The sequence below is a fragment of the Apodemus sylvaticus genome, chromosome 19, assembly GCF_947179515.1.
Source record: "Apodemus sylvaticus chromosome 19, mApoSyl1.1, whole genome shotgun sequence".
Lineage (NCBI taxonomy): Eukaryota > Metazoa > Chordata > Mammalia > Rodentia > Muridae > Apodemus > Apodemus sylvaticus.
The window spans coordinates 24,414,879-24,441,132 of NC_067490.1; the positions used below are offsets into that span (position 1 = coordinate 24,414,879).

The following is a 26,254-nucleotide window of genomic DNA, read 5'->3' on the forward strand; positions in this document are numbered from 1 at the left end:
ACCACCACCTCGAAGCCGCCAACTTTTGACATTCTAATTAGGATACATGCTTATGCAAATGAGGGTTGTCACTTTCCCCAAATCAGCCTAGCGCCTACAATTGTTCCCGAGATCGGTCCAGCCAGGCTGGTTGGTGACATGATTAAAACTCTCCCAGACTTTGAGGGCGAACTGGAAGGCAGTCTTCAGAGACGCCCTAGTTTGTGTGCAGCCTGGCGCAGCTGGCCTTTTGTCCCGCTAGCCGCTAGGACGCCTTGAATCTCTCCCATCAAGCAAAATAGAATGTGACAGCGAAGTGTTCTCAAGCTTCGGGCCTCAAGAGTGGAGTGGGAGGCAGCCGGGAATCCACCGCGTGCGTCAGGAAGTGGGTTTGCGGTATTAGCCCACGCAAGGAGCACAGAGCGTTTATTTCACTTTGAGAATATGGGAAACAAAAGCTGGTCATGGGTGGATAGCTGTAGACACTAATAGACGCATGTCTGAAATAAAATTAAAAATGAATAGGATGGAGAGATAGCTCAGTGGTTAAGAACATAGACTGTTCATACAGAGGACCAGGGTTCAACTCCCAGCACCCACCTCGAGCAGCTTACAACTGCTCATAACTCCAGCATCTAGGGGATGCTCCTAACTCCCCGCACATGCGCATATACAGACACACACAGATGTACATGTAAATAATAAGATGTTTTTTTAAATGAAGCATACATTATTGAGAGAACATTGGGTCATGGTACCAAAAAAATAATCAGCTTAAACTTTTTTTAGGATCTACTTATTTTTATTTCTGGGCACTGGTGTTTTGCCTGCCTGCCTGCCTGTCTGTCTGTCTGTCTGTCTGTCTGAAGGTGCTGAATCTCCTGGAGCTAGAGTCACAGACAGTAGAGAGCTGCCATGTGGGTGCTAAGGAATTGAACCCCAGTCCTCTGGAAGAGTGGGCAATGCTGCTAACCACTGAGCCATTTCTCAAGCCCCCCCTCCCAAAAAAATCATTTTTCAAGACATCAACATGCAAAAAAATCACAGCTATCACCCTCAATGATGGATAAGGGATATCATGGCCCAGGAATATAGATTCAGGTTATCTCAAATTCCAACCTGGTTAACTTTATGATAGTTTTTGTTGTTGTTGTTGTTGTTTGTTCCTGTTGTTGCCTTACATATTTTATTTGTTTTTTTAAATATTCATTTATTTTATTTATATGAGTACATTGTCGCTCTCTTCAGATGCACCAGAAGATGACATCAGATCCCATTACAGTGGTTGCTAGGAATTGAACTCAGGACCTCTGGAAGAGCAGTCAGTGCTCTTTACTGCTGAGCCATCTCTCTGGCCCTATATGTTTTATTTGTATAAGGGTATTTGGTATAAGTGCGTGGTAGCTGCGGAGGACACAAGGCATCCATCCTCTGACTCTCTGGAACTGGAGTTGTGGATGGTTCTGAGCCACCACATGGGTGCTGGGATCCTGAAGGAGCACTGAGTGCTTTAGTGTGTGTGTGTATGTGTGTGTTTTGTTTTTCTGAAGCAGAGTTCTTCTATGTATGTAGCCCCGGTTGTCCTGGAACTCATTGTGTAGACAAGGCTGGCCTTGAACTCAGAGATCCACCTGTCTGCCTCTGGAGTCCATGTCCAGAATCTGTTCTTAACAGGCCAGGATGTCTCCACTTTCGAGAACAGAGAGTATTCTTAACTACTAAGCCATCTCTCCAGCTCCCTTCATGATGACTTTATAGTAACAAACAAAGTGACTCATACATAGGTCAAGACATCTTTAAAATACATTGGTGGCAACATCAGGAAGGTTACAGCAAATCCAGGTGACCTGCACTGTCGCCTCGGAGGCCTGACGATTTTCTTAGCTTTTGAGTTGGTGGAAGCTATGGCTCTGTTTACATATTCTTAAAAGATTACCTCCTGGTCCTTAGGATATTAGTGTTGGCTTACAGACTATTCTGCTAGACTCCTCCCAGCGACTGAGCAATAGTTATGTCATCACCAGCCGCCATTGCTACCTTCTCTGCCTAGTCACCTGCGCTGCCCCTAGGTATGGATGGCACGGCAGCCTATAAGAGGACTGATTGCTACCCCAGCCCCTCCCTCCCTCGCTTCTCTCCCCCTCTCTCTCCCTTCTCACTCTCTCTCCTCCTTTCTCTCTCTCTGTTCCCTGCCAGCCTCTCTTTCCTTCTGTCCTTCTCTTGTCCCTGCTTTCTCTACCCTCGTGGCTCTGTCTGCCTCCACCCCTACTCCAGGTCCTCCCCTCCCTTCCCCCACAATACCCCCCCTCCTTATACCTGGTCTGTCGCATGGCATGATTTCTCAGGGGGACACCTTGGCATGGGCCTACCAGGTACCTCTCACCCCCCCCCCCACTGCTCCATTGTATTCCATAACAGTTAGGCCACACATAGATGTAGGCTGGGGATCGTTGACTTCCCAAGTGCACTAACACAGAGTCCTATATTGCCTTCTTGCTGTTTATGTCTTTTCTAGGAACTTTGGTTCACAGGGTTGGTTGGTTGGTTTGTTGGCTGGTTTGTTGGTTGGTTAGTTGGTGGGTTGGTTGGTGGGTTGGTTGGTTTGTTGGTTGGTTGGTTGGTTGGTTAGTTGGTTTGTTGGTTGGTTGGTTGGTGGGTTGGTTGGTGGGTTGGTTGGTTGGTTGGTTGGTTGGTTGGTGGGTTGGTTGGTGGGTTGGTTGGTTGGTTGGTTGGTTGGTGGGTTGGTTGGTTGGTTGGTTGGTTGGTGGATTGGTTGGTGAGTTGGTGGGTTGGTTGGTGGGTTGGTTGGTTGGTGGGTTGGTTGTGCTGTTGATTGTTGTCTTGGTTTTATCTAGGCCAGGATGGACTGAAACTTGAACCTCGAGTGTATCTGACTCCTGAATACTGAGACCATGGGTAAGTGCCATCCTGCCCACTTCTTCGCTTATCTCGTCCCCACCCCAACCCCCTGCCAGTACTGGGGGTTGTTTCTACAGCCTCATACTTGCTAGGCCCTTTGGTTGCCAGGTCGAGCACAAGAGCCTGCAAACCTCTGGCCTTGGCCGCCAGAGTCGCCGGCATTATATAGCCCTGCACCACCAGGCCTGGCTGATTATCCTCTTAGTGGAAAAAGAAAAATCCTAAAGAATCTGGTCTTTAACAAGAGACCTAAACATGGGGGTGCCAGGCCTGTATTCCTTGCTGTTTGGGAGACTGACTCCAGGAATTCTGGGCCAGCCTGAGCAACAGAACAAGATTCTTTTTTGTCTTTTTTCTTTTCTTTTTTTTTTAAAGTGTGTTTGATGCTAGCATTCTGGAGACAGAGGCAGGCAGATCTCTGAGCTGGAGGTTAGCCTGGTGTACAGGACAGCCAAGGCTACATGAAGAAACTATGTCTCCAAAAAACAGGAAGAAATAAAGAAACACACACACACACACATGCTCAAATATTTTTAAAAAGCAGTACAATCCCTTTTGACATATATATATATATATATATATATATATATATATATATATATATATATACATATATACATATATATACATATTTTTTTCTAAAAAACAAAGAGTTGGGCTGGAGCACCGGTTCAGTGTTTGAATACTTGTTGCTCTTGCATACAGAGAACTTGGGTTCAATTCCAAGTGCCCATACAAAATTCCACAACCGTCTATAACTTCCAGGCACTCACAAGGTATACATTCACACATATAAAATAAATCTAAAAGAAAAACTAAAAAAAAGGGGGGGGGGAGTGCTAGCCAGGCACGGACCATTCCCACTTCCCTTCTGAGAACCTGCTGCCATGGGTAGGGAGCAGAGATGAGATGGGACCATGGGTGGTAAGTCCAGTGCTTTTTATGGAAAATTCTGGTTGGAGTTTTTTTTTTTAAGGATTTATTTATTTACTATATGTAAGTACACTGTAGCTGTCTTCAGACACTCCAGAAGAGGGTGTCAGATCTCATTACAGATGATTGTGAGCCACCATGTGGTTGCTGGGATTTGAACTCAGGACCTTCAGAAGAGCAGTCGGTGTTCTTAACCACTGAGCCATTTCTCCAGCACCCTGGTTGGAGAATTTTAAACATAGGGAGCCCTATGGCTAAGCCGTCAGTACAGGAGGACTGCCTGCAGACCTTGAAGATCTCCTGTCCTCCATAGTACCGAAGGATGCTTCCTCCTTCGTCTAGAAGTGCCCATGTCCTGTCTGACAACAATTGATGAGCTTGTATAAAGCTGCCCCAGCCGGGCTGAGCCCAGTGCATCCTGGCTTCCTTAGGAAACGGTAACAGAATCGGTCTGGGCTAATTAATTGGTCTTCAGGTAGTAACCACATCAACGCTATCTTGGGTACCCTGGGAAGCCTTGAGAGAGTCAAGCAGCTCAAGATTGATGAAGGGCTGCTGAGGTCAGGCTTCGGAACACAGAACCATCTGCCGGCTCTCTGGGGCTGCTACCTGCAGAAAGGCAATTTTAGAAGAACAGGTGCTGGCTTTTAACTGAGCCTTTCTTTTCTTTTATGCTGAAATCATGACTTTAGCTGGGAAGAGCCTCCAGTTGGCTGACGAAATTCAAAACTGTCCGTCGTTCCTTAAAATAACCTGGCCCAGAGGTATCACAATATAACCTCGACTGGCTACTGCCCAAAGTCATAGACCACACATCCCTAGCTGTGGCCACTCTGGCCTCCCCAGAGTGTCAAACGGCAGCAGGAGGCAGTGAGTCCTAAGCCCCGTCCCAGAAGACTAAAAGCTAAGGAGCCACCCTCCAAGTAGCCCATGGCTGCAGAAGAGAGCCTGTGGCCCATCTCCCCTGTGTAGTGCGGGCGAGAGCTCACAAAGTCCTTGGAAGCTGACATTTCCGGTCCCTTGTCAGTGTCTCCTGCCTCAGTGGGCTGAGTGTTTTGAGTGCAATGTGATGGCAAGTCATGTGTTTAGTGAGGACGGTTCAAAGACATCTTTGCTCCATTAAAAACAAAACCAGGGCTGGGTAGTGGCGGTGCACGCCTTTAATCCCAGCACTTGGGAGGCAGAGACAGGCAGATTTCTGAGTTCGAGGCCAGCCTGGTCTACAGAGTGAGTTTCAGGACAGCCAGGGCTACACAGAGAAACCCTGTCTGGAAAAAACAAAAACAAAACAAAGCAAGGACTGTAGAGGTGGGGGCGCACTGCTCTAATCCCAGCAGAGGCAGAGGCCATGCATCTCTGTGAGTTCGAGGCCAGCCTGTCTATAAGAGCTAGTTGCAGGACAGCCGCGAAATCCTATCTCAAACAAACAAACAACAATCAAAACAAAACAAGAGCCACGGAGGTGGCTCAAAGCCTTCGTGCCCAGTAGCACACCTCCCAAAACCCTACTTCTAATCTTTCCCCAAACAATTCCACCAACCAGGCACCTATATACAAGCCTATAGGGGAGCCATTCTCACTCTAACACACACCTTACACACACAGACCAGCATTGGCACACACACTCACAAAGAAAATGTAATAACAAGTTAAAGAGTTTCAGAGTTTCCCTTGAGAGAAGAGAGCGCCTATATCCTGCCCACACAGGGCTTCCCAGGAAGTTGCTTTCCTGGGATTTGCTTGCCTGTGCTCAGTACCCAGCACTGAGGTTGCACACCCCCCTACCCCTCTCCACCCCCCCAACCCCCCCACCCCACTCTACCCCCCAACCCCCACCCCCCTGCCATGCCCTTCATGTAAGGTGCTCAGCTAGCGGTAATCCTCACCTGCCACTATTTACATGATGCTAGTTTTTGCAGGCATGGAGTTCTGGGGTTATGAAGGCTTCCTCCAAGATCTCTAAAGAGAGCCTGGCAAGCCTTCTTGTGTGACAGGTCAGGGTCCCGGAAGGCAGCTCCTGGGGAGGGTTGTGGGTATCGATGCTGGAAACACCAGGAAGTGGGCTATGTCTATTATTTGAGACGACTTATTTAGCAATGCTGCAAATCAGTGAGTAGACCAGCCCAGGAGAATAGCCACATGGGCTGCACACAGCAAAGCCATAAAGGTGGCTCCTTTCAAGCTAAAATCACACCGCTATATACACATATGTCAGATATTGGACATGGGGCCAAGGGACTTAATGTTTGCTCAGCTGCGGGTTTTGTTTGTTTGTTTGTTTTTCGAGATAGGGTTTCCCTGTGTAGCCCTGGCTGTCCTGGAACTCACTCTGTAGACCAGGCTGGCCTCGAACTCAGAAATCCACTTGCCTCTGCCTCCCAAGTGCTGGGATTAAAGGTGTGCACCACCACTGCCCGGCTCAGCTGTGTTTCAGTCTTGTGTTGGTTCTTATCTTTGAGACAGTTCTTCAGGGCAAACGGGCCCTGATGTATATAGTAAGATTCTATTTAATTCTTTCTTGACTTTATGGTAGCGTGCAAATAATACAGATCTGGCAGAAAATGTGCTTCACATTTTGAATTTGGATCTTTCCTCCCGAGTAGCAATGTGTAGTTCTACACTCAGGTGAAGTTGGCAGCCTTAGCAGACGGAAGAGCCCTGTCAGTCACAGGATCTCACTTGACAATGGACACACTGCACATGTAAATGTGGTGTTTGGTGGGGTGGTCGTGGGGTTAGTTTAATGTTGCTGTGAGAAAACACTGTGACCACAAACGACTCATGCACAGAAGAAAGGGTTTGGGGGGGACGGGGGGGGGGGGAGAGGGGACTTATGGTCTGAAAGTGTCCATCACGGTGGGGAGGCATGACTGCCATTCGTAGGCGTGGCAGCAGGAACCGGAAGCTGAGAGGTTGTTAACCGGAAGCAGGAAGCAGAGAGCAAAGGGAAACTGGGGAGAGGCCTTAAGCTCTCGAGTCAGCTCTCGGTGACGATGATGATGATGACGATGATGATGACGATGACGTACTTTCTCCAGCAAGGCTGGGGCTCATAACCTATCCAGACTGCGCCGTCAGCTGGGGACCAGTGAGGCTGAGCCTCTGGGGACATCTCTCGTTTAACTCATCCCGTTTAAATCACCTCATGTAAGTCACACCTATTATCGGTGTATAGGTTTTTCATCTTATGGTGACTGTGCTGGGACACATCACGAATTGAGGCACAGTTACTGCTTTGCCGCTACTGCTTCTATAAAATTTAGTCATTTTGTTAGGTATAGAGATATAGCATCATAGGGTTTGGTTTGGTTTTGTCTTAATTGACGAGCTGGAGAGATGGCTCATCTGACAAAAGAAAAGTGCTGCTCTTGCACCTGAGTTCAGGTCCTAGCACCCATGTTGGACAGAACTGCCTGTAATCCCAGGGGAATCCACAATTCTGACCTTCCAAGGTACCCGGACCCATGTGCACATACCCTACACAGACTTTCACAAATACACAATGTTGGTTTACTTTTGGTTTGGTTTCTGACCTAGGGACAAGGGACTGAGGCGCATATTTTATACATCAAAGCAGACCTGGCCTCCAGGTTCTCCCAGCAACCCTCAGACCCTACCTGTCATGTCCTGTCCCCAAACCTGAACTTTCCAGCCTAAGGGCTGGGCTGCCCTTCCCCCAGAGGCTCTTTCCCATATAATCCAGACATTTGGATCTCTTTCTCTCCTTCTCTACCTCTCTCTGCGGGACACTCTTTTCTCTCTCTTTCCCTGTCTCCTGTCTCTCCCTGCCAGACTTCCAGGACCGCTTACCTTGGGGCCAGTGAACTTGTCCACCCGAGAGGCAGCTTCCCAATTAACCTGCCTTTAATATAATGTAATCTGGCTCGAATTGGCTCATTTATCTGGCAGAGAAATTATTTATCACACATAATTTTTATTACTTAGTTATTCTGTATTTGTGTGCTCTGGTATCATAGAGTACAAGCAGAATTCAGAAGCCAAGTGGCATTCAGCTCTGTCCTTCTACCAGCTGGGTCCTGGGGATCAAACTCAGATGATTAGGTTTGCTGGCAATGCCTACATCTGCTGAGCTATCTCACCAGCCCTTACATGTATTTATTTATTTACTTATTTAGAGTTGAGGTCTCACCTATTGAAAGCTGGCCTCAGACTTACTACTTAGCCATACATGACCTTGAGCCCCTCTTCTTCCTGCTTCTGCCTCTCCAATGCTAGGAGACTGGCTTGTGCTATCATGTCTGGTTTCTTGCCTGGTAGAGACTGAACTTAAAGCCCTGTACATGCTCAGCATTCTACCAATGGACTACACCCTTAGCTAAAATAACCTTTATTATAACATTTAAAAACTATAAACCTGGGGCTGGGGAGACGGCTCAGCGGTTAAGAGCACTTCCAGCGGTCTTGAGTTCAATTCCCAGCAACCACATGGTGACATGATGGGATCTGATGCCCTCTTCTGGTATGTGTCTAAAGATAGCTACAGTGTACTCATATAAAATAAACAAATATATATATATGTATATATGTATATATATCTTTAAAAAAGAAAAAAGAAAGAAACCTATAAACCTGTCCAGATGCTCACTTTTTTTTTTTTAATTTATCTATTATTACTTGTAAACACACTGTGGTTGTCTTTAGACACTCCAGAAGAGGGCATCAGATCTCATTATGGTTGGTTGTGAGCCACCATGTGGTTGCTGGGATTTGAACTCAGGACCTTCAGAAGAGCAGTCAGTGCCCTTACCTGCTGAGCCATCTCACCAGCCCAGATGCTCACTTTTAATCCCAGCACCTGGGAGGCAGAGGCAGGTTCATCTGTGAGTTTGATGCCAGCCTGGTGTACAGAGACAGCCAGAGCTACATAGTGAGACCCTGTCTCAAATGAATAACTAAAATAGAAATAAACTATAAACCTGATAAAAAGTCACAAACCTGGGACTAATTCTAATGACTGTTGTGTAAGACTCTTCCACTGAAAACCAAAGAATGTTGACAAGGTAAATGGAAAAGAGACAAACGAGAGAGAACACTACGCCAGGTTCATGAGCTCAGAGACCAAACGCTGCTCTATCTTGGCGCCCTCCCAGCTCATCTCTAAGGTCCATGGAACCTAAAGCAAATTCCCAGCAGGACTCTAAAGGGCTTTTGCCCTCTAGTGCAAGCTGACCGTAACTACACCGTGATATCTCACAGGATAGTGCCTTAATCTGCTGAGCCATCTCACCAGCTCTTAACCTATTTATTTTAATTTTATTTATTTAATGAATCTACTCATTTTAATTGTGTCTCACCATATGTACACCATAGAGTCACAGTAACTATACAGCGTGCTGCTGTAAAGAGAGGAACCAGGTGGTGGGACAGAAAAGGACTTCCACAAGAGCCTCACCAGGACAGCCAATGACTAAAGAGGATGGCGTCCCAGCCGGTTAGCAGGCAGGCAGTTCATGTGGAGCCTGAGGAACTGGTTACTTATATATATTTTTTTTTAAAATGTGCCTAGCGGTGAAAATTCCGCTCTCGTTACACCACATATAAACATTCCTTCAAGGTAGACAGGTTTTTTTTTTTTTTTAAGTCAAGTGTGTAAAAGAAAATACAGAAATTCTTCATATTATATGTATCTCTGTGCATTTATGTTGTGGTGTGTGCAGTCAAATGCACGTGCGTATAGAGGTCAGAGATGAAGGTAGAGCTTCTTCTTCCTATTTCTTGTCTACTAGGGATTGAACCCAGGGCCTCAGACAGCTCCGTAAGCTGTGCACTGAGCTCCTTCCTCCGCCCTCTTTGTATTTTACTATTAAGATTGTTTTTTAAGATGGGGTTTTATGCACCCCACCCTGACCTCCAACCCAACTCACTACATAGCCAAGGGTAAGTTTGCATCCCTGATCCCTCTGACTCCGCTTCCAGAGGGCTGGGATAACAGATGTGTGGCACCACAGGGTGCTAGGGATATAACCCAGGGCACCATGCATGCTAAGTAGGTACACTACCAACTGAGCTACATAGCCAGCCCCTTCCCCTACAATGGAGAGCTGTTTGACAGTGTCTACATGAAATATGTTAAAGCCATCGCTTGGTAACTACACTCTAAGGTGTAGGGCCCACAGTAAAAAGTGTGGAGCTCTAAAAACATAGTAGTGTTCCACCAGACTCTCCAAGATTTATTTTTATTTAGCTGTGTATCTGTGTGAGTGTATGCGTACACTGCTTGCACAGACCTGTGCACACAGAGGCCAAAAGATGTCAGGTCCCTCAGAACTGGAGTTAAAGTATTTGTGGGATTCCCAGCTTGTTCCATGGGTGTTGGGACCCCAAATTCCATTCATCGTGATGGCACAGGAATCACTCTTAACCACTGAGCCATCCCACAGCCCCCTATTCATACTAAATGTTATACCTAGTCCAAAACTGGAAGCCAGGGAAATCATCATAAGTGGAAGAATGTATAAACAAATTGTAGCACAGGACCAAATATGTCCCCCCTTAACAGAGCCTAGCCAGACCACTCTACATATGTTGATATATGGAGGACTATTCCTACTGGGGGGAGGGCATCGCTGTGATTAATTAACATTGCCAAGGGAACTCCTTAATATTGCATAAAATAAAGTTTGTCTTGGTTCCCCTTTAAAAAAGAAAAGATAGGTTTTTCGCGGCCTCAGCAGTGCTGCATACGGTTTGCATGTTTAATTAGTGATCCTTTTGTGTCTGCAATTAGCACCATGACGATTAATGAAATAACTCCTTTAAAATCTCCATTTAGCTAGCAGAAGTGCACAACCACGTATAATTAATTCGTCATGAATAAATCATGGCTGATTAGCTAATGTGTTTGTTACTAACACGTTACCCAACAGCTCCCACCTGAGCACAGCTAATTTTTCTAAGCCAGACCACGCTGGAAGCTGACACTAGACCAACTCCCGGAAAGTGCGCTTTTAAGCTGCAGGTATAATGTGCAGTCAGGTAGCTTCTGCGTTTAGATGCCATTGAGCCACAGAGGTGATTGTCATGGGAGCGATGGAACCGGCCCTTACATCTGGAGGCCCCAGTGCAAGGCGGGTCTCACACGAGCCCATCGCCTGGAGAGCTTGTTAAAGTCAAAGTACTGGCCCCAGCCCGCAGCGCTCCAGACACAGGTGATCTGGAACGGGGCCTGTGATTTTGCTTTTCTAGCAAGTTCCCACATGGTGCCGATGCTGACAGAGGGATCGCTCTCCAGGAGCCCCCTCCCCTTTCTCTTGTGCTAGGGATGACCTACAATTTCTGGGATTCCCACACCCTTCCTATAGATTCTAATAGGTTTGGTGTACTTTTTGGCATTTGAAATGAAGTCTCAGGAAGCCCCTGCTAACTTCCAATTCATTGGCTTCCTAGTGGCAACTGGCCTTAAAATTGTGATCCCCGTGCCTCGTGCCTCGGCCCGACCAGTGCTGGGATTGCAGGTGTGTACCGCTATGCCTGACAGAACGGTAGTGAATTTCCATAGACCCGGTTCTCACTTTACACCTTGCTTGAGTCCGAGTCTCTCCAGGTATTTGCCACTGTGCTGTATACGCCAAGCTCTCTGGCCTGTGAGTTTCCAGCTAGGTGGGGAGGGACAGGGGATGGAGATAGAGGAATAGGGGTCGGTCTGAGGTGGGTTCTTTCATCTTGACAAGTGGATGCCGGGATTCCAGCCACTTGTCATTATGTCCAGCTTTTATGTGGATTAGAAGGATCCAAACCAGCGAGGACTTTACCCGTCCGACCCTCCCCCAGCCCACCCAATACATCCTTTCTTCTATTCATTTTCTGAGTTCTCCTAAGTCTTAGTGCATAAAAAAGCGAAACAAATGAGGAAAATGATTTTTACTACATTTATTTGTTTTGTTTTGGGGATGCATGTAAATGTGTGGGTGTGGGTGTGCAATAGCACCTATGTGTACGTAGGTCAGAGAACAACATGTAGGAGGTGGTTCGGGTCCCACAATTCAAACTCAGGCTGTCAGCCTTAACAGCAAGCATTTCAACTACTCAGCAAGCCCCCAACTCATTTATTTTAAGGAACACTAAAATTATATTTTCCTCCCAACATGAACTGCTTCATTTCGCCGTCCTCACAGCCCATAAGAACCCACGTACCCCAGCGTCACAGCACAGCCTCCGACAGTGTTCAGTCCACTCATCTTTCATTCTTAGTGTTATTACATCAGGAGATGGATTCCTACATGCTGCTCAGGACCACACCCTGAGCCCAGCAACTGCCATCTTTGGGAGTTCAGCTGCACTTGCCAAAGATCATCCCAGCTGGGCCAGGTGACTGTTTACATCTCCTCAAAGAGGGATGGGGAGACCACAGGGAGTCCAGCCACTCCCTCCCACATGTGGTATGCAGCTCTGCCCCTATTGTACATGGCCTCACAAGAGGCTGGAGGACACAGGCCAGCAAAGATTAGGGGAGTGGGGCGCCTTCTGTGCCACTATGGGAAAGTCACCTTCAGTGCTGCATAAAAGTCCTTCTGGTGCCACCTTTTAGGGGCGCGCACCCACACAATGTAAGCAAGCCCGATAACTCAATGGGGCCCTGGGAGGACTTTGGTGTCATTCTACCTTGGTTGGTCTTTGGAACCTCAGGGAGCGGAGAAGAAATGTTTTTGGCAAAACAACATTTCTGCACAGCTATTTATTCTTCTAAAAGGCTGTGAGATACCCTAAGGTCCACGCCTGAATCGAAATGACTTCATCTGGCTCCTTATCCATGTATCTCACATTTTGATTGGCAGTCATAACCAAAAGAAGGGACAGCATTGTGTCTGCTGTGGGGACAGAAGATGCACACCCTCACAGGCAGAGCCCAGAGCCCACCATCAGGAAAGGATTCTGCAGACACTGCCACACCTCCATCAGATGCCTTTCTTCCCTTTTCTTTCACAAGAGGACCGAAGCTCTGTGCGTTTTCAGTTGGGTTGGGTTGGGTTGGGTTGGGTTGGGTTGGGTTGGGTTGGGCTCTTGGCTATAGAGAAGACTCCATGTTGAGCAGTGGCCAAGCCCAGCATAAGCATCTCTAGGCTGTCAGCGTGCCCTCCAAGACAATAGCAGCTCCGCCCTTCAAGTCAACTCGTCCATCAGGCCTCAGGGAAATGACCAGCTCCCCTCCTCGGCGGGAACACTGAAAGGCTAAGGAGAACACAGCCTGGTGCCAATCAAGAGCATTTCCCCTGGGATTTACCACCCAGCGCAGGATTTGTTGTTACAAAAAAAAAAAAAAAAAAACCTAAAAACAAAAAACAAACAAACAAAAAAAAAACAGGACTCCTCTCAGGCCAGTTTCTAGGATAAACCCCTACCCCTCCACGGGTCCACAGCCCCTCCCACCTCCAGCCCATTCTCCATGGCCGCAGAGGTCCACACACAACTGCCCAGCCCTTTCCTTCCTGGGCCTCTGAGAAGGCCCCACCTTCAGCTCTGATTTGAAAAGAGGGAGTTTTTCCCTCATAGCATATTAAAGCAGCTGTATGTGCCAGGCTACAAAAGAGACACAGTCCAGTCTTCCGGGGGCTCAGAAAGTCATTATACTCTCCCAGGGGAGAGAAAAGGGATTGTGCCTCTCAAAAGTTACACAGCAAGCTAATTATACTCATCAAGCATTTATTAAGCATTTTTTATTATATCTGTATTTGGGGAGGCAGGGGTGAAGAGAGTTGAGATTAGGAGTCATTAAAGGTAAGATGTTACATGAGGAAATTTCACATGAGTAATAATATCTAAGTACTTTTTGGTTTTGGTTTGCTGTTTTCAAGACAAGGTTTCACTGTGTAGCTCTGGTTGTCCTGTACTACACTATGAAGAGCAAGCTGGCCTAGAGCTCAGAGATCCACCTGCCTTTACTGGGATTAAAGGTGTGAGCCACCACCGCCCACCTCTTATTGCATTTTTAAGGAGCTAGTGCATATCAGAATAAATACAAGCTTAAAATGAAGCAAATAAGAAATTTAAGCTGGGCGTAATATTGCACAATCCCAGCCCTCAGGAGGTATTTGAGCTGGGTATAGTATTGCACAATCCCAGCCCTCAGGGTAAATTTGCAAATTTGAGGTCAACCTGTTCTACAAAGCAAGGCCTTGTCTTAAAAAGTTAAGGGATGAGGCTATGACTCTATGGTTGAGCCTTTGCAAAGCTTTGAGTTAACACCCAAGTATCCAATGACGGGGGTGGGGGGGAGGGGGTTGGGGGGGTGGGGGGAAGACTCAAGACTCATCCTACCTCGCATCTCTTTCTTCCCAAGCTGCTGGGACCAGTAACTGCTGAGAACAGTGTGTGCAGATCCTGAAAAGACAGAAGCTCTGAGAAAGAGCAAAGAAAACTGAAGTGGTGTGTTCCAAATTCTGTCCGTGATAGGTCGCTTAGCCAATAGTAAAAGATTAGATGATCTAGTCTTTTGTCAACTGGGCCACAGCAGAGTGTGGAGGAAGGAAGTGAACATGGGGTTTATGAATGGATTCTCTCAAGTTTCCCTGGAATCCTTCAGAGAGGTTTTTGAGGCCTATTTTAAGAATCTATGAGCTACAAAAGGAATCTGAGACCAGATTAGGCTACATAAAAATCTGTCTTGAAATAAGAAAAAAAGAAGAAGTAAAAAAGCTGTAACTTTATTTACTGGCTGAAAATTTTTTAGGTGATTTTTTTAAAAAAAGACTCTTTTCTCATCCACCAGACAAGCTTACTGAGTATTATGGGGTATCTAAGTATGATAACCAACATTTTGATTTTCCCAAGACTGGATCCTAAAAGCCCCATGTCCCAGAACCCCTCAATCCCACTCCACCCTGGCTGGTCCAAAGACCATTGCCATCTAGAAAACATCAAACATTAAAAAAAAAAAAAAAAAAGCGCACTACTTGTCAGTTACAGTCTAGAGGAGCAGCTGTGTGTATGCATGCTGCCCGGAACCCTCTCCCAGGGTGTGCTGGCTGGTTTGATGTCAACTTGACACAAGCTAAAGGTAAGAACCTCAACTGAGAAAATGCCTCCATTAGATCTGGCTGTAAGTCACTTTCTTAATTAGTGATGGATAGGGGAGGGCCCAGCTCATTGTGGGTGGCGCCATCCCTGGGCTGGTGGTCCTGGGTTCTTTAAGAGAGCAGGGGAGCAAGCCATCAGCTTCTGCCTCCAGGTTCCTACCCTGTGTGAGTTCCTATGCTGTCTTCCTTCAATGATGGACCATAGTGTGGAAGTGTAAACGCTGAATCAGCCCTTTCCTTCCCGACTTGCTTTTGGTCATGGTGTTTCCTCACAGCAACATAAACCCTAGCTAAGGTCCACGGGGAGAGAGAGGTTTCACGGGTGCCGTGGGCGTTTCCCTGAGTCCTAGGCAGTACTCTGCTGAGCTTCCTGCTCGTGTGTTTGGTTTTCTCAGAGAACTCAGCGAAGATCCCAGAGCCATCCCAGCTCCTAGCTCTTGGAGCCTCTACCCAGCCTCTTTAAGCCCTGAACTCCACCAGGCATCCCCACACAGACCACTGTTCTCAGAACAGAAGTAGAGTGGCATCCCTGCCCGGCTTTGATGTCTTTCCCCTGCTGCTGGCTGGTACAAGGTCTGCAAGCATTGGCTCAGGGCTCTAGGTGCATTGTTGAAATACGTAGGTCTGTGGAGGTAGCTGTGCAGTGCAGTGCTTGCCTAGCAAGCACAGTGGGCCTGGGTCCGTTCCCCAGTACAAGGAGGAGGGGGAGGAGGGGGCGGAGGAAGGGACAGGGAGGAGGGGGAGGAGGGGGCAGAGGAAGGGACGGGGAGGAGGGGGAGGAGGAGAAAAAAAGGCAGAGACTGAGCATGGTTAGTGCTTATTGGGTGTTTACTGTGTGCCAGGCATAGGATTTGGCCCCTGGACATGTGCTGTGATGACCTAACCCGCTGAGGTATTCTTCATATCACATAGAGGAGAAACTGAGACTTGTAGGGGTTGTCACCTGTCCAGGTGAAAGGGGCTAGGAAGGTGGGGCTGTCAGCCACTGGGTTGCAACCTATTGCAATGCCTCCTTTATTATTATTGTTGTTGTTATATTATCGTTTACTTTTTTTATTTATTCTTTTCTCATACATTACATCCCAACCACAGTTTCCCCTCTCCCCTCCCCCACAACTACCCCCCCCCCCCATCTCCTCCAGATCTACATTTCTGTTTCCTTTTAGAAAAGAGCAGACCTCTCAGGGATATCAACTGAACATGGCATAACAAATTACACTAAGACTACACACAAACCCTCAAGGCTGGATGAGGTGACCCAGCAGGAGGAAAAGGGTCCCAAGGACAGATGAAAGAGTCAGAGACACCCCCACTCCCACTGGTTGGAGTCGCACCAGGACACCAAGCTACACAGCCTTAACACACGCAGAGGGTCTAGCTCAGACCCGTACAAACTCCCTGGTGGTTGCTTCAGCCTCCGTGGGCCCCTGTGAGCCTGGTTGGCTGGCTCTGTGGGCGGGGATCTCGTGGTGTCCTCCACCACTCTGGCTCCTAAATCCTTCCTCTCCCTCCTAAGGATCTTTTCACAGAAGATTTCAGTTAAGAGGGAGAGGGAGAGAAAGATAGAAAAACAAAGTCGCGGGGCAGGACAGCAGGACTGCACAGGTCTGTAAGCCCAGCGCTTGGAAGGGAGGAACAATGGAGGGGCTAAAGGCATCCTTGCTTAGGTGCCAAGTTAGAGACCAGCCCAGGATACATGAAACTCTCTTTCAAAGAACAAATAGAGAGGATCTGAGATGTCTGAGGAAGGCCCTTTGTTTTAGTTTCTTTCCTGTTGCTGGGATAAACTACCCCGGGGCAAGAAAACAATGTAAGGAGGGAAGCATTTCCTCTAGCTCCCAGTTCAAGGTGCAGCTCTTCAGGGCTGGGAAGTGGAGAGAGCAGGAGCTTGAAGCAGCTGCTCACATGATAGCCACAGTAGAACTGCCCCTCTCCCCAGTTACCCAGACCTGCCCACTTGAATCAACGTAATGGAGAGAACCTTAAGAGTCATGCGCAGAGGCCCAGAGTGTGTAGCCAGCGGTTCGTATTCCTCCTATTCCCTGAATAAATCCCCCCTGATCTTAAGTAAAGGGTACCTGTTACGGGGTCTTCAGCCAAACCAACCCATGGCGCAAAGTATCTGGAGTAGAAGTCATACGGGGCCGTCTGCCCCCCATGCTCTCCTTTGAGAGTGAGGATGAGGCCTCTCACCTTCCCTGTCTTGTCAATTCCAGGCAGAGACTTGGTGTTCACCTTCATGGTCTCTAGAAAGGACCTTGAGCACAAACAGGATGACTTAGGAATAAGCATCTCCACACCACCCCTGCACACAATGGAAAGAGTCTGGACCGCACCCAGATGGTTCAGCAGAGGGAAAGGAGAGCCTGCCCTGGCATCTCCCCTTGGCAAAGAACGGGGTTGGGCCAAGCATGGCGGCAGATGCCTCTAATCCTAGCACTCTGTTGGCAGAGGCAGGTGGATCCCTGTGAGTCTGAGTCCAGCCTGATCTACAGAGTGATTTCCAGGCCAGCCAGAGCTACAAGAAGAAGAAAAGGGAGGTAAGCCATGCTTTGGAGACAGCACAGCCTGACCAAAGCAGAGCTGGAAATCTGGGTGCTGGCGTGTAAATGGTCAGACGTGGTGTTCACCTGTCATAAGAATCGCTGAGCCGGACCAGGAGTTTTCGGGTGTCTGGAGAGTACCGGATGTCCTGGACCAGGGTGTCACCTATGGCTGCCTGTGAAGTAGATCAGAAATGCCTCAGAGGGCCAACAGGACGACTTAATGAGTGTAGGCACTTGCAGAATTCAGTCACCTAAGTCCAAATGCAGATTGCCCTCTGACACCCACCCCTACACTATGGCTTGCCTGGCATGCATGGAGCCATAGCACCACATGGACCAGGCAAAAGGATGCATAGTTCATAGCTGAGCTGGAGAGATGGTTCAGTTGATGACGTGTCTGCTTTGCAAGCATGAGGATCTGAGTTCGAGTCCCACAATCCATATTTGTAAAATTAGGCGTGTTGGGAGACAGAGACAGGAGGCCCCCTGGGGCTTTGCTGACTAGCTAATCTAACCTAATCAGTGAACTCCAGAACAATGAAAGACCCTGCTTAAAAAGGTCTGGGCTAAAAGATGAGTAAGATGCTTGCTGTTCAAACACAAGGACCTGAGTCCGAATCCCCAGCACCCACATAAAAAACCAGGGGTGGCTGCACGCGCATACCTGTAGACCCTGGTGATGGGGGAGGTGACACAGGAGACTTTCTGGGGGCTGTATCTTTGTTAATCTGTTCATTTATATATTCATTTGTTGTGTGTATGTGTGTGTGTATGTAAGTATATATGTGTGTATGAGTAAGTTATGTATTTGTGTTGTGTATAGTTGTGTATGTGTGTATGCATGTGTATGTGTGTGGCTCAAGTGTGGAGGTCAGAGGACAAGTTATAGGAATTAGTTCTTTCCTTTTGGTACCAGGCCCAGGCTCTGGGCAGGAAAGTGATATGGTCTCTACTGCATGCCTTCACCTCTAAGGACTGAGATGCTCCAGTTCCCATGGCTGAGACCACTCTGCCTTGGATTTGATGTCCTATTATGTGGCTGTTTCCTCCCAATTAAAATATTCCCTCCTGGAGAGAGGAACGAAGGCTCCTCCTACTCAAGAAGCTAAAGAAAAGCCAGGCAGTGGTGGCGCACGCCTTTAATCCCAGCGCTCGCTCGGAGGGCAGAGGCAGAGGTGGGTAGATTTCTGAGTTCAAGGCCAGCCTGGTCTACAGAGTGAGTTCCAGGACAGCCAGGGCAACACAGAGAAACCCTGTCTCAAAAAAAAGCTAAGGAAACCCTAAAAAATCCAAGAAACTCATAAAGTTACAAGGCTCATCCCCAAGACTATGGGATTACATCATGTCAGAACACAATCCTGCTCTGAGAATAGTGTGAGGAGAACTCTTAGCGCCTGTGAGAAAACTCCTCAGTTTCTTCAAAAACATGTTCTCGGAATGTGCTTTGGGCCCCTCCCAGGTGTAGTGAACAGGAGTGGGTTTACTTCAAATTATTCATTACAACAGGCTATTATTTGTATTATTTGTGATTGTACAGTTTAGTCATGTGACTCCTCTCTCTCTCTCTCTCTCTCTCTCCCACCCCCCATTTGTTTGTTTTTCAAGACAGGGTTTCTCTGTGTAACAGCCCTGACTGTCCTAGAACTCACTCTAGACCAGGCTGACCTTAAACTCATAGAAATCCACCTGCCTCTGCCTCCCAAGTGCTGGGATTAAAGGCATGCACCCACCCCCACCCCTCACCCCCCAGGTGATTCTTAACCTTCAGAGTATAAATTGTCTGATGCTCTGAATAAAGTTGGCTGTTACATGAGACTTCGGTCGGCCTCAGTTTTTAGCCCCCACTACTCCTCTACCTGCAAACACACAACAATGGCCACCCTGAGTATCCCCCCCCCCAACCCTGTCTTCCAGCTTCAGGCTGCCAATTTGAACAGTAAATAACATCCCACCAGAGCTTTCTGTTGAAACGTGAACAAATGATGAAACCATACAGGCCCTAACTGGATTCTTTTCACCCACCTTTATCAAGTCTTCAACTTCATGGAAGTCCTAGAAGGGAAACAGAGATAAAGTCAGTGCTGATCAGGAGAGCCGTGGGCTAAACGCAGTCTGTGGCAGTAACCGCACTTGTCATCTTTCTGTGAGATGCAGTAACTGGGAGCTGACCTGGGGGCAGGCTGGGTAGAGAGGAAAGTTCAGGACAATCCTGTCTTCTGCTCTTCTGGCCTTCAGCTCCCCGCTCATCGTGACAAAGGTCAGGGTGCTGTTCGTGTTCTCTGGACAGAGGAGGGGTCAAAGGTCAGGAAAATAAGCTTGGTATAGGGGACTCCCCACCCTGCCAGTACACAGATTCAAGGCAAGTGACCTAACACTAAGTTATAGACCCAACCAACGTTAAATGTCTTTTATTATTTATTTAAATTTCTTTTTCAAGACAAGATCTTAACTATGAAGTCCCCACTAACCTAGAACTCCCTTTGTAGGTCAGAGAGGTTTTGAACTCACAAAGATCCACCTGCCTCATAAAGATCTACCTCTGGAGTGCTGGTGGTGCATTCATGGAATCCAATATTAGGAAGATGGAGGCAGTCAGGAGCACACGGTGTTCCATAGCTATACAGAGAATCCAGGGCAAGCCTGGGCTACATAAATACCCATCTCAAAAAAACACTGGAGCCAAGGGTGGTGGCACACACCTTTAATCCCAGCTCTGGAGGTAGAGGCAGAAGATCTCTACTTGATTGAGTTCTAAGACAACAACAACCAATACAATACCAAATAAACCACACACACACACACACACACACACACACACACACACACGCGCGCATGCATAGATACAAGCATACAAAAAATTCACGTTACTTATTTTGTGAAACAGCACAGCTGCAGAGGCCAGCGTGGCATGGCCGCACAAGGGGACTTCGCTCACTGGTGTAAACCATCTTAGTCCAAAGCAAGAACCTTCAAAGGAGGAAACGCCAAAGGGAATCAAGTCAGTCAGACCCATGCAGGCTTTTCAGCCTCCAGATTTTCCTAAATCTCTCACTGGTGTGGCTAACAGCAAACTGTGGTCAAATGGCCAGTGCAGTCACTCACAGGCTCCCTGCAGTTAGATCTGGAGCAGAAACTGTAGGTTCACCAACACCCTCCTAGGGTTGCTGTAGAAGAACCCCACGCTTAGGGTGACTCTTGAAGAGAAATTCTCTGTTACAGGCTTGGAGGTCTAGGGACTGGCACCTGCTAAGAGCTGTCTCACTTCATCAGCTCAGGGCATGAGGCACAGCCACAAGAGGGCGCTCAACACCCATGTCAGAGCTATCCCATGCCTGAGATCCCAAACCCACCCTCAAGGACTATCATTACTGCATTACTGTCATCTATTGGGCACAGCTACCCACATGCTGCCCTGGAGACCCATTTCCCCAGGTGGTGGGTGGTGGGAGACACCTTAAACTATAAATTTAGACCTATCTTCAATATACCTTTTCCTAGACTACCAGTAAGGCCCATGTGTGCTGTCGGCATGCAGATAACACATAAGCATCACCCTTAAACCTCCCTCTCCGCCACCCTGGAATAAATGAAAAAGCGTGTGTTTACTTTGTGCGAAGCTGTCAGTCGGCTGCAGTTTCCTGATGAAGGCCGTTTCCGAGAGGTTCATCTCTCTCGCAATCTGTTGATGGGCGCCTTCCTCCAGTGTCTAATCAGGAACAAAGGGTTACTGAGACTCTGGAAACCCAGGCCAGACTCTGTGGCATAAGTCAGCAAAGCAGTTAACACTCAACCTCTGAAGTTCAAGTTATGTGTGGAGGAATTCGATAGAGACAACGTTTCAGATTCTGTACAAGTGAGAGCCCACAGCACCAGGCCAGGTTTCTATTTATGTCAGTGTATTATCAAGTAAAAGATCTCTCTCTCATGTATATAGTACATACATATAATGAATAAAGGCTTACTTTATTTATTATATGTAAGTACACTCTAGCTGTGTTCAGACACCCCAGAAGAGGGCATCAGATCTCATCACAGATGGTTGAGTCATCACGTGGTTGCTGGGATTTGAACTCAGGAACTCCAGAAGAGCAGTCAGTGCTCTTAACCGCTGAGCCATCTCTCCAGCCCCTCCTTTATGGTTTTTTGAGATGGAATCTCACTGTAAGGCCCAAACTGTCCTGGAACTCACTAAGTATCCCAGGCTATCCCCATATGCACTAATTCATAATCCTCTTCCTCACTATGTAGCCCAGGATATGCCCATATGTACTAACTCATAATCCTCTTCCTTACCATGTAGCCCAGGCTATCCCCCATGTTTACTAACTCATAATCCTCTTTCTCAGTCTCCTAAGTGCTGAGATTTCAGGTATATGCCATCATCCCCACCTAGTGTTTTTCTCAAATTTACATTTTATCATTTTTTTATTTAGTGTGCCCTGGTGTTTTGCCTGTATGTATGTCTGAGTGAGGATGTTGGAGCCCCTAGAACTGGAGTGACAGATAATAGTTACAAGCTGTCAGGTGGGTGCTGAGAGTTGAACCCGGGTCCTTTGGAAGAGCAGCCAGTTCTCTTAACTATTGAGCCATCTCTCCAGCCCCTAATTTTACATTTTAAAAAGATACTACTACATTTAAGGGAGGAGGGGACTGGGTGCGTGTGCTTGAATACCACCATGGCCGTGTGGAGGTCAGAAGGGAGACCGTGAGAGTGGGCAGCAAGTGGTTGTACTCCAGGGACCCCTCTGAGCAGCCCCGCTGCTGCTGCTCTTCCTTATAAAGTTAAAGGCACCAGTCCTTACAAAGTGCTTCTCTAACTCTGACACAGGACGACACTTCTATGCCAACCAGTTGATTTAATATTCCAGGGTGGACCTGCTCCAGTGTACACATGGAGGTCAGAGGGCAAGCTTCTGGCTCCCGATTCCCACCTGTAAGTGGGCTCTAGGAACGGAACCCAGGATGAAATGTTTGTGTGTGAGGTAGGGTCCTCTTTGGCTGAGGAGGGTGGTACTTGCCTACAGTCCCACTGCTGGGGAGATAGAGACAGAGAGGTTAGGTTAAAGTTTTACCTCCAGAACTGAAGAGATGGTGCCACGGTTAACAGTACTGCTGTTTGTCCAAAGGACCCATAATCGTTCCCAGCACCCAAGGAGGTCGCCTCCAGGTCACCTGTAACTTAACTCCAGAGGCTCTGACGCCATCTTCTGGCCTCCGTGGGCATCTGCACACAAGTTGCTTAACCCATCATATACACATAACATGAAGGAAAACATACAGTTTTAGGATTTTATATAAGCAATGGAATATATTTTAATTGGTTTTTTGTTTTTTGTTTTTGTTTTTTTAAGAAATAGGGAGAGGAGTCCTTTGAGTCCAGTGCTTACTGATGTTCACACTCCAGAGATGAGAAGGGTTTAAGAGAACTGTGCAAGCTTTTATTACCTGTTTAAAATTCTTCAAATCTCAAGACTTCAAATCTACAAGGCTGAATAGAGCTTGTGGTTGTCACCCAGCCCCACAGCTGCCAAATATGTGATTCTGACTTGGAGACAGGAGACAGTACTCATTGGAGCAGGATTGTGGAACAGCCAGTCACTCTATATCCTCTTTCGGGAAGCATGGGCCATCGCCTTTATTTATTTATTTATTAAACACATTAATTAGTTATTAATTTAAAATTAAACATGTATTTAGTGAGAGAGAAGCAGGAAAGAGAGAGTAGGCATAGGTACGGAGGTCAGAGGACAGTTTTCAAGCAAACATCAAAACAGAAGGCAGGGCCACGCTTGTTTCTGCCTCTGCACTCTGTGGTCCAGGTTGCCTGGCCTACAGGCTTCCAGACGAGTCTCAGGTCTCCCGCTCCCCTGTTACTGTGAGGATGCTGGGACTACAGGCGTCTTCGATGGAGATGTTGGGAACTGGACCCTGGTGAACTGATTACGCCTGGATCCCCTCCTTCACCCACCCCAGTTTTCTCCTTTCACGCAAAGATTCCCACCCAAGAAACTCGACTTTCCAACGTCCACACAGCTTGGCCCCGGAAACCCGACTGAGGAGGTGAGGGAGTGAAGAAATGGCGGGCGCACACACAGAAGGGCCGGGATGGGTGGGCCGGGCTCGCTCTGGTGGAGGGCAGCTACTACTCAACACAGAAGCTCTGGGTGACCTTCCTGTACAGCAGGGAGGAGGGGCCGGCTCCTGTCAACATCTCGGCGGCTCTACAGGGAACAGTCTACTGTGTGACCAAACCAGAGGAGGAAGCTGCAGTCCCAGCAGTCTCACGCAGACCAGGGGAAGCTTTGCCACTCCCTGACCCTCACCCAAAGACCTTTCTCCAAGCACAGTGGCCCCTGACCCGGCTCTGCACACATCACAGGATGCGCGCTCACCCAAGACTTCATCCACTGCCCACAGTGCTGTCCACAGTTACGGTGGGTCTTTCCAATACAAGTAACCTTGTCTCAGGCCTCCCTCACAGAGGTGTCAAGAGATGTGTCCCCAAGGACGCGCTAGCGTGGGTCAAGATGAGCATGGATATAAACCATCATAGGAAGGTCCCTGCTTCCAACCATACAGGAAACGATGTCATTCACCCAGAAGGCCAAAGGATATTTAACTATCTCATTAGCAGTTATTCTAATAAGAAACCTTCATGCCGGGGAGATGGCTCAGTGGTTAAGAGATTGCTCTTCCAGAGGTCCTGAGTTCAATTCCCAGCAACCACATGGAGACTCACAACCATCTGCAATGGGATCTGATGCCCTCTTCTGTCTAAAGAGAGCAATGGTGAATACATAGAAGGAGAAGGAGTAGGTGAAGAAGGAAGGAAGGAAGGGAGGAAGGAAGAAAGAAACCTTATTGACAATCATTGTAATCTAAGAACTATGTGGATTTTTTAAATTTAGGTTCAACTAACTCATTTAATTTGGGGGTCATGGCATACTCGTGAGGCCAGGGGATGACTTGGCAGAAGGAGGTTGTCTGCCTCCACTTTGTGGCTCCCAGGAATTGAACTCTAGTCTTCAGGCTTGGTGCCAAGGACCAAAGGTAAAGGTAGAGGTAAAGACCTGCCAAGCCAGCATAGGGGCTACAAAAGAGCTATTTATAAAAAGAAGATTTTTGGCAAACTGACTCTTCCAGAGTCTAGAGATCACTTCTTTGCTTCTCCTTAACTCTTTGTGGTTGACTTATTTTCTTGATGCTAAAGAGATTTTTTTTAAAAATGTATGTTGATGATTAAGAGAGAGAGAATGAATGTCTGTGTCTGTCAATACACTGGAGTGTAGAGACTTTGAAGATTAGGGAGAGAGACAGACAGAGAGAGAGAGAGAGAACATATGCGTGTGTGTGTGTGTGTGTGTGTGTGTGTGTGTGTGTGTGTCTGGATTTGTACACGTGACAGTGCCCTCAGAGATTTCTGGGAGCTGGAGTCACAGGCAGTTGTAAGTGTCCCACATGGGTGTTAGGAATGGAACTTAAGTCCTCTACAAGAGTGGCAGCCACTCTTAAACAATGAGCCTTCAGCCCTTAGAGAGAAGGTCTCAATGTCTGAGGACCAGGGAAGGTTGAAGCCAGGGTTGGCAGCACTCGGCTGTCACCCGGGCACTAGGGAGGCCAAGGCAGATGGAGCTTGAGAGCTCCAGCCACACAGGGAGTTGTTGAGTGCAGCCCGGGTTGCAGATCGCACAGACCTTCTCCCAACCCTACGAGAGAGCCCCTAACGTAAGATTCAAAGGGAGCTATAGCCATATCTAGTCATAAAACTAAACTAGTTTAGTTTAAAGAACCCCTCCCCCCTACAATTTTAAGTTTATTTGCTTATTTATTTTTGATTTTGTAAGACGAGTCTCTTCACATAGCCCAGGCTGGCCCTCAGACTCATGATCTCCTGCCTTCTCCTTTGGGACACCAGAGTTACAGGCATGAGCCTCGACTCCCCAGCTGCTGCCAGGTCCCCTGCCTGGGAGTCTGTGTGGGTCTGACTCAGTCTAGGCACAGCCGTTCCCTCATAACCTGAAGACACGGCCATCAGCAGCGTGACACAGAACACAAGCCAAAGTGGAAACACACAGTACTGTTCTCACTTCTTTTGCAGATGTGACGGACTGTACACAGATCTGGAATTTCAGGCATGGCCCTTGAGAACCCTTGGGTACTCACGCTCTCCAGAAGGCAGACTGCGGCAGGATTGCCCCGGAAAGCTGTTGCTGTGAACGCATCTACTATGAAGATTGGGAGCTTCATTTTCCTGGCTGGCTGTGTGGGAGCTCCCTGCCCTGCTGCCAGCCCACTTCGTTTAAAAAAAAAAAAAGTTAATGTTTTACTGGTGCCCACATGCAGCTAATGGTTCCCAGACTGAAAGCCAAACAATTATGCCAATATGACTACTGTTAGAGATAACCAATCCTCTAACATGTTTTAGCATCTGTACTGCATAATTTTGGCAGAGTATCTCAGTGCTGGGCACACAAGCACTTGCTTGGCATGCACAAAGCTCCGGGCATATTCCCTAGTGGCCAGTAAACAGGGCACGATGGCACCCGTGTGCGATCTGTGCCCCCTGCATAACAAAGCAGAGATGGGGGAACAGAAAGGCTCATGGCCATCCTCGGCTAACCAGGGCTCCCGGCCAGCCTGGGACACCCAAGGCCCTGTCTCAAAGCAAGAAGAGTTTACCAACATACACAGTATATGAACCTTTACTGTCCTTATGAATCTGACAGGTAAAAAGTAATCATTGGGATCTGCAGAGATAGCTCAGCAGTTAAGAGCGCTGACTGCTCTTCCAGAGGTCCTGAGTTCAAATCCCAGCAACCACATGATGGCTCACAACCATCCCTA

At 47.7% G+C, this 26,254-nt stretch overlaps 2 protein-coding genes across 2 annotated transcripts in view; both read right to left on the minus strand.

The window, feature by feature from the left end:
• Nucleotides 1-12,822: 12,822 nt before the first annotated feature.
• LOC127670179 (phenazine biosynthesis-like domain-containing protein 2) overlaps nucleotides 12,823-26,254 on the minus strand; it is a 56,415-nt gene continuing 42,983 nt past the window's right edge. The window contains exon 10 of the mRNA XM_052164531.1: nucleotides 12,823-13,020. Within this exon, the coding sequence (XP_052020491.1) occupies nucleotides 12,908-13,020 (113 nt within the window). The 3' untranslated portion in view covers nucleotides 12,823-12,907. The remainder of the gene's footprint in view (nucleotides 13,021-26,254) is intronic.
• LOC127670040 (phenazine biosynthesis-like domain-containing protein 1) lies at nucleotides 13,767-25,657 on the minus strand. Its single transcript, XM_052164327.1, has 9 exons — nucleotides 25,574-25,657; nucleotides 21,017-21,116; nucleotides 20,279-20,377; nucleotides 19,580-19,689; nucleotides 19,433-19,462; nucleotides 17,495-17,583; nucleotides 16,943-17,121; nucleotides 14,083-14,169; nucleotides 13,767-13,834 (listed from the first exon to the last, which is right to left on the minus strand). The coding sequence occupies exons 1-9, from the start codon at nucleotides 25,655-25,657 to the stop codon at nucleotides 13,767-13,769; spliced, it is 846 nt and encodes a 281-aa protein (XP_052020287.1).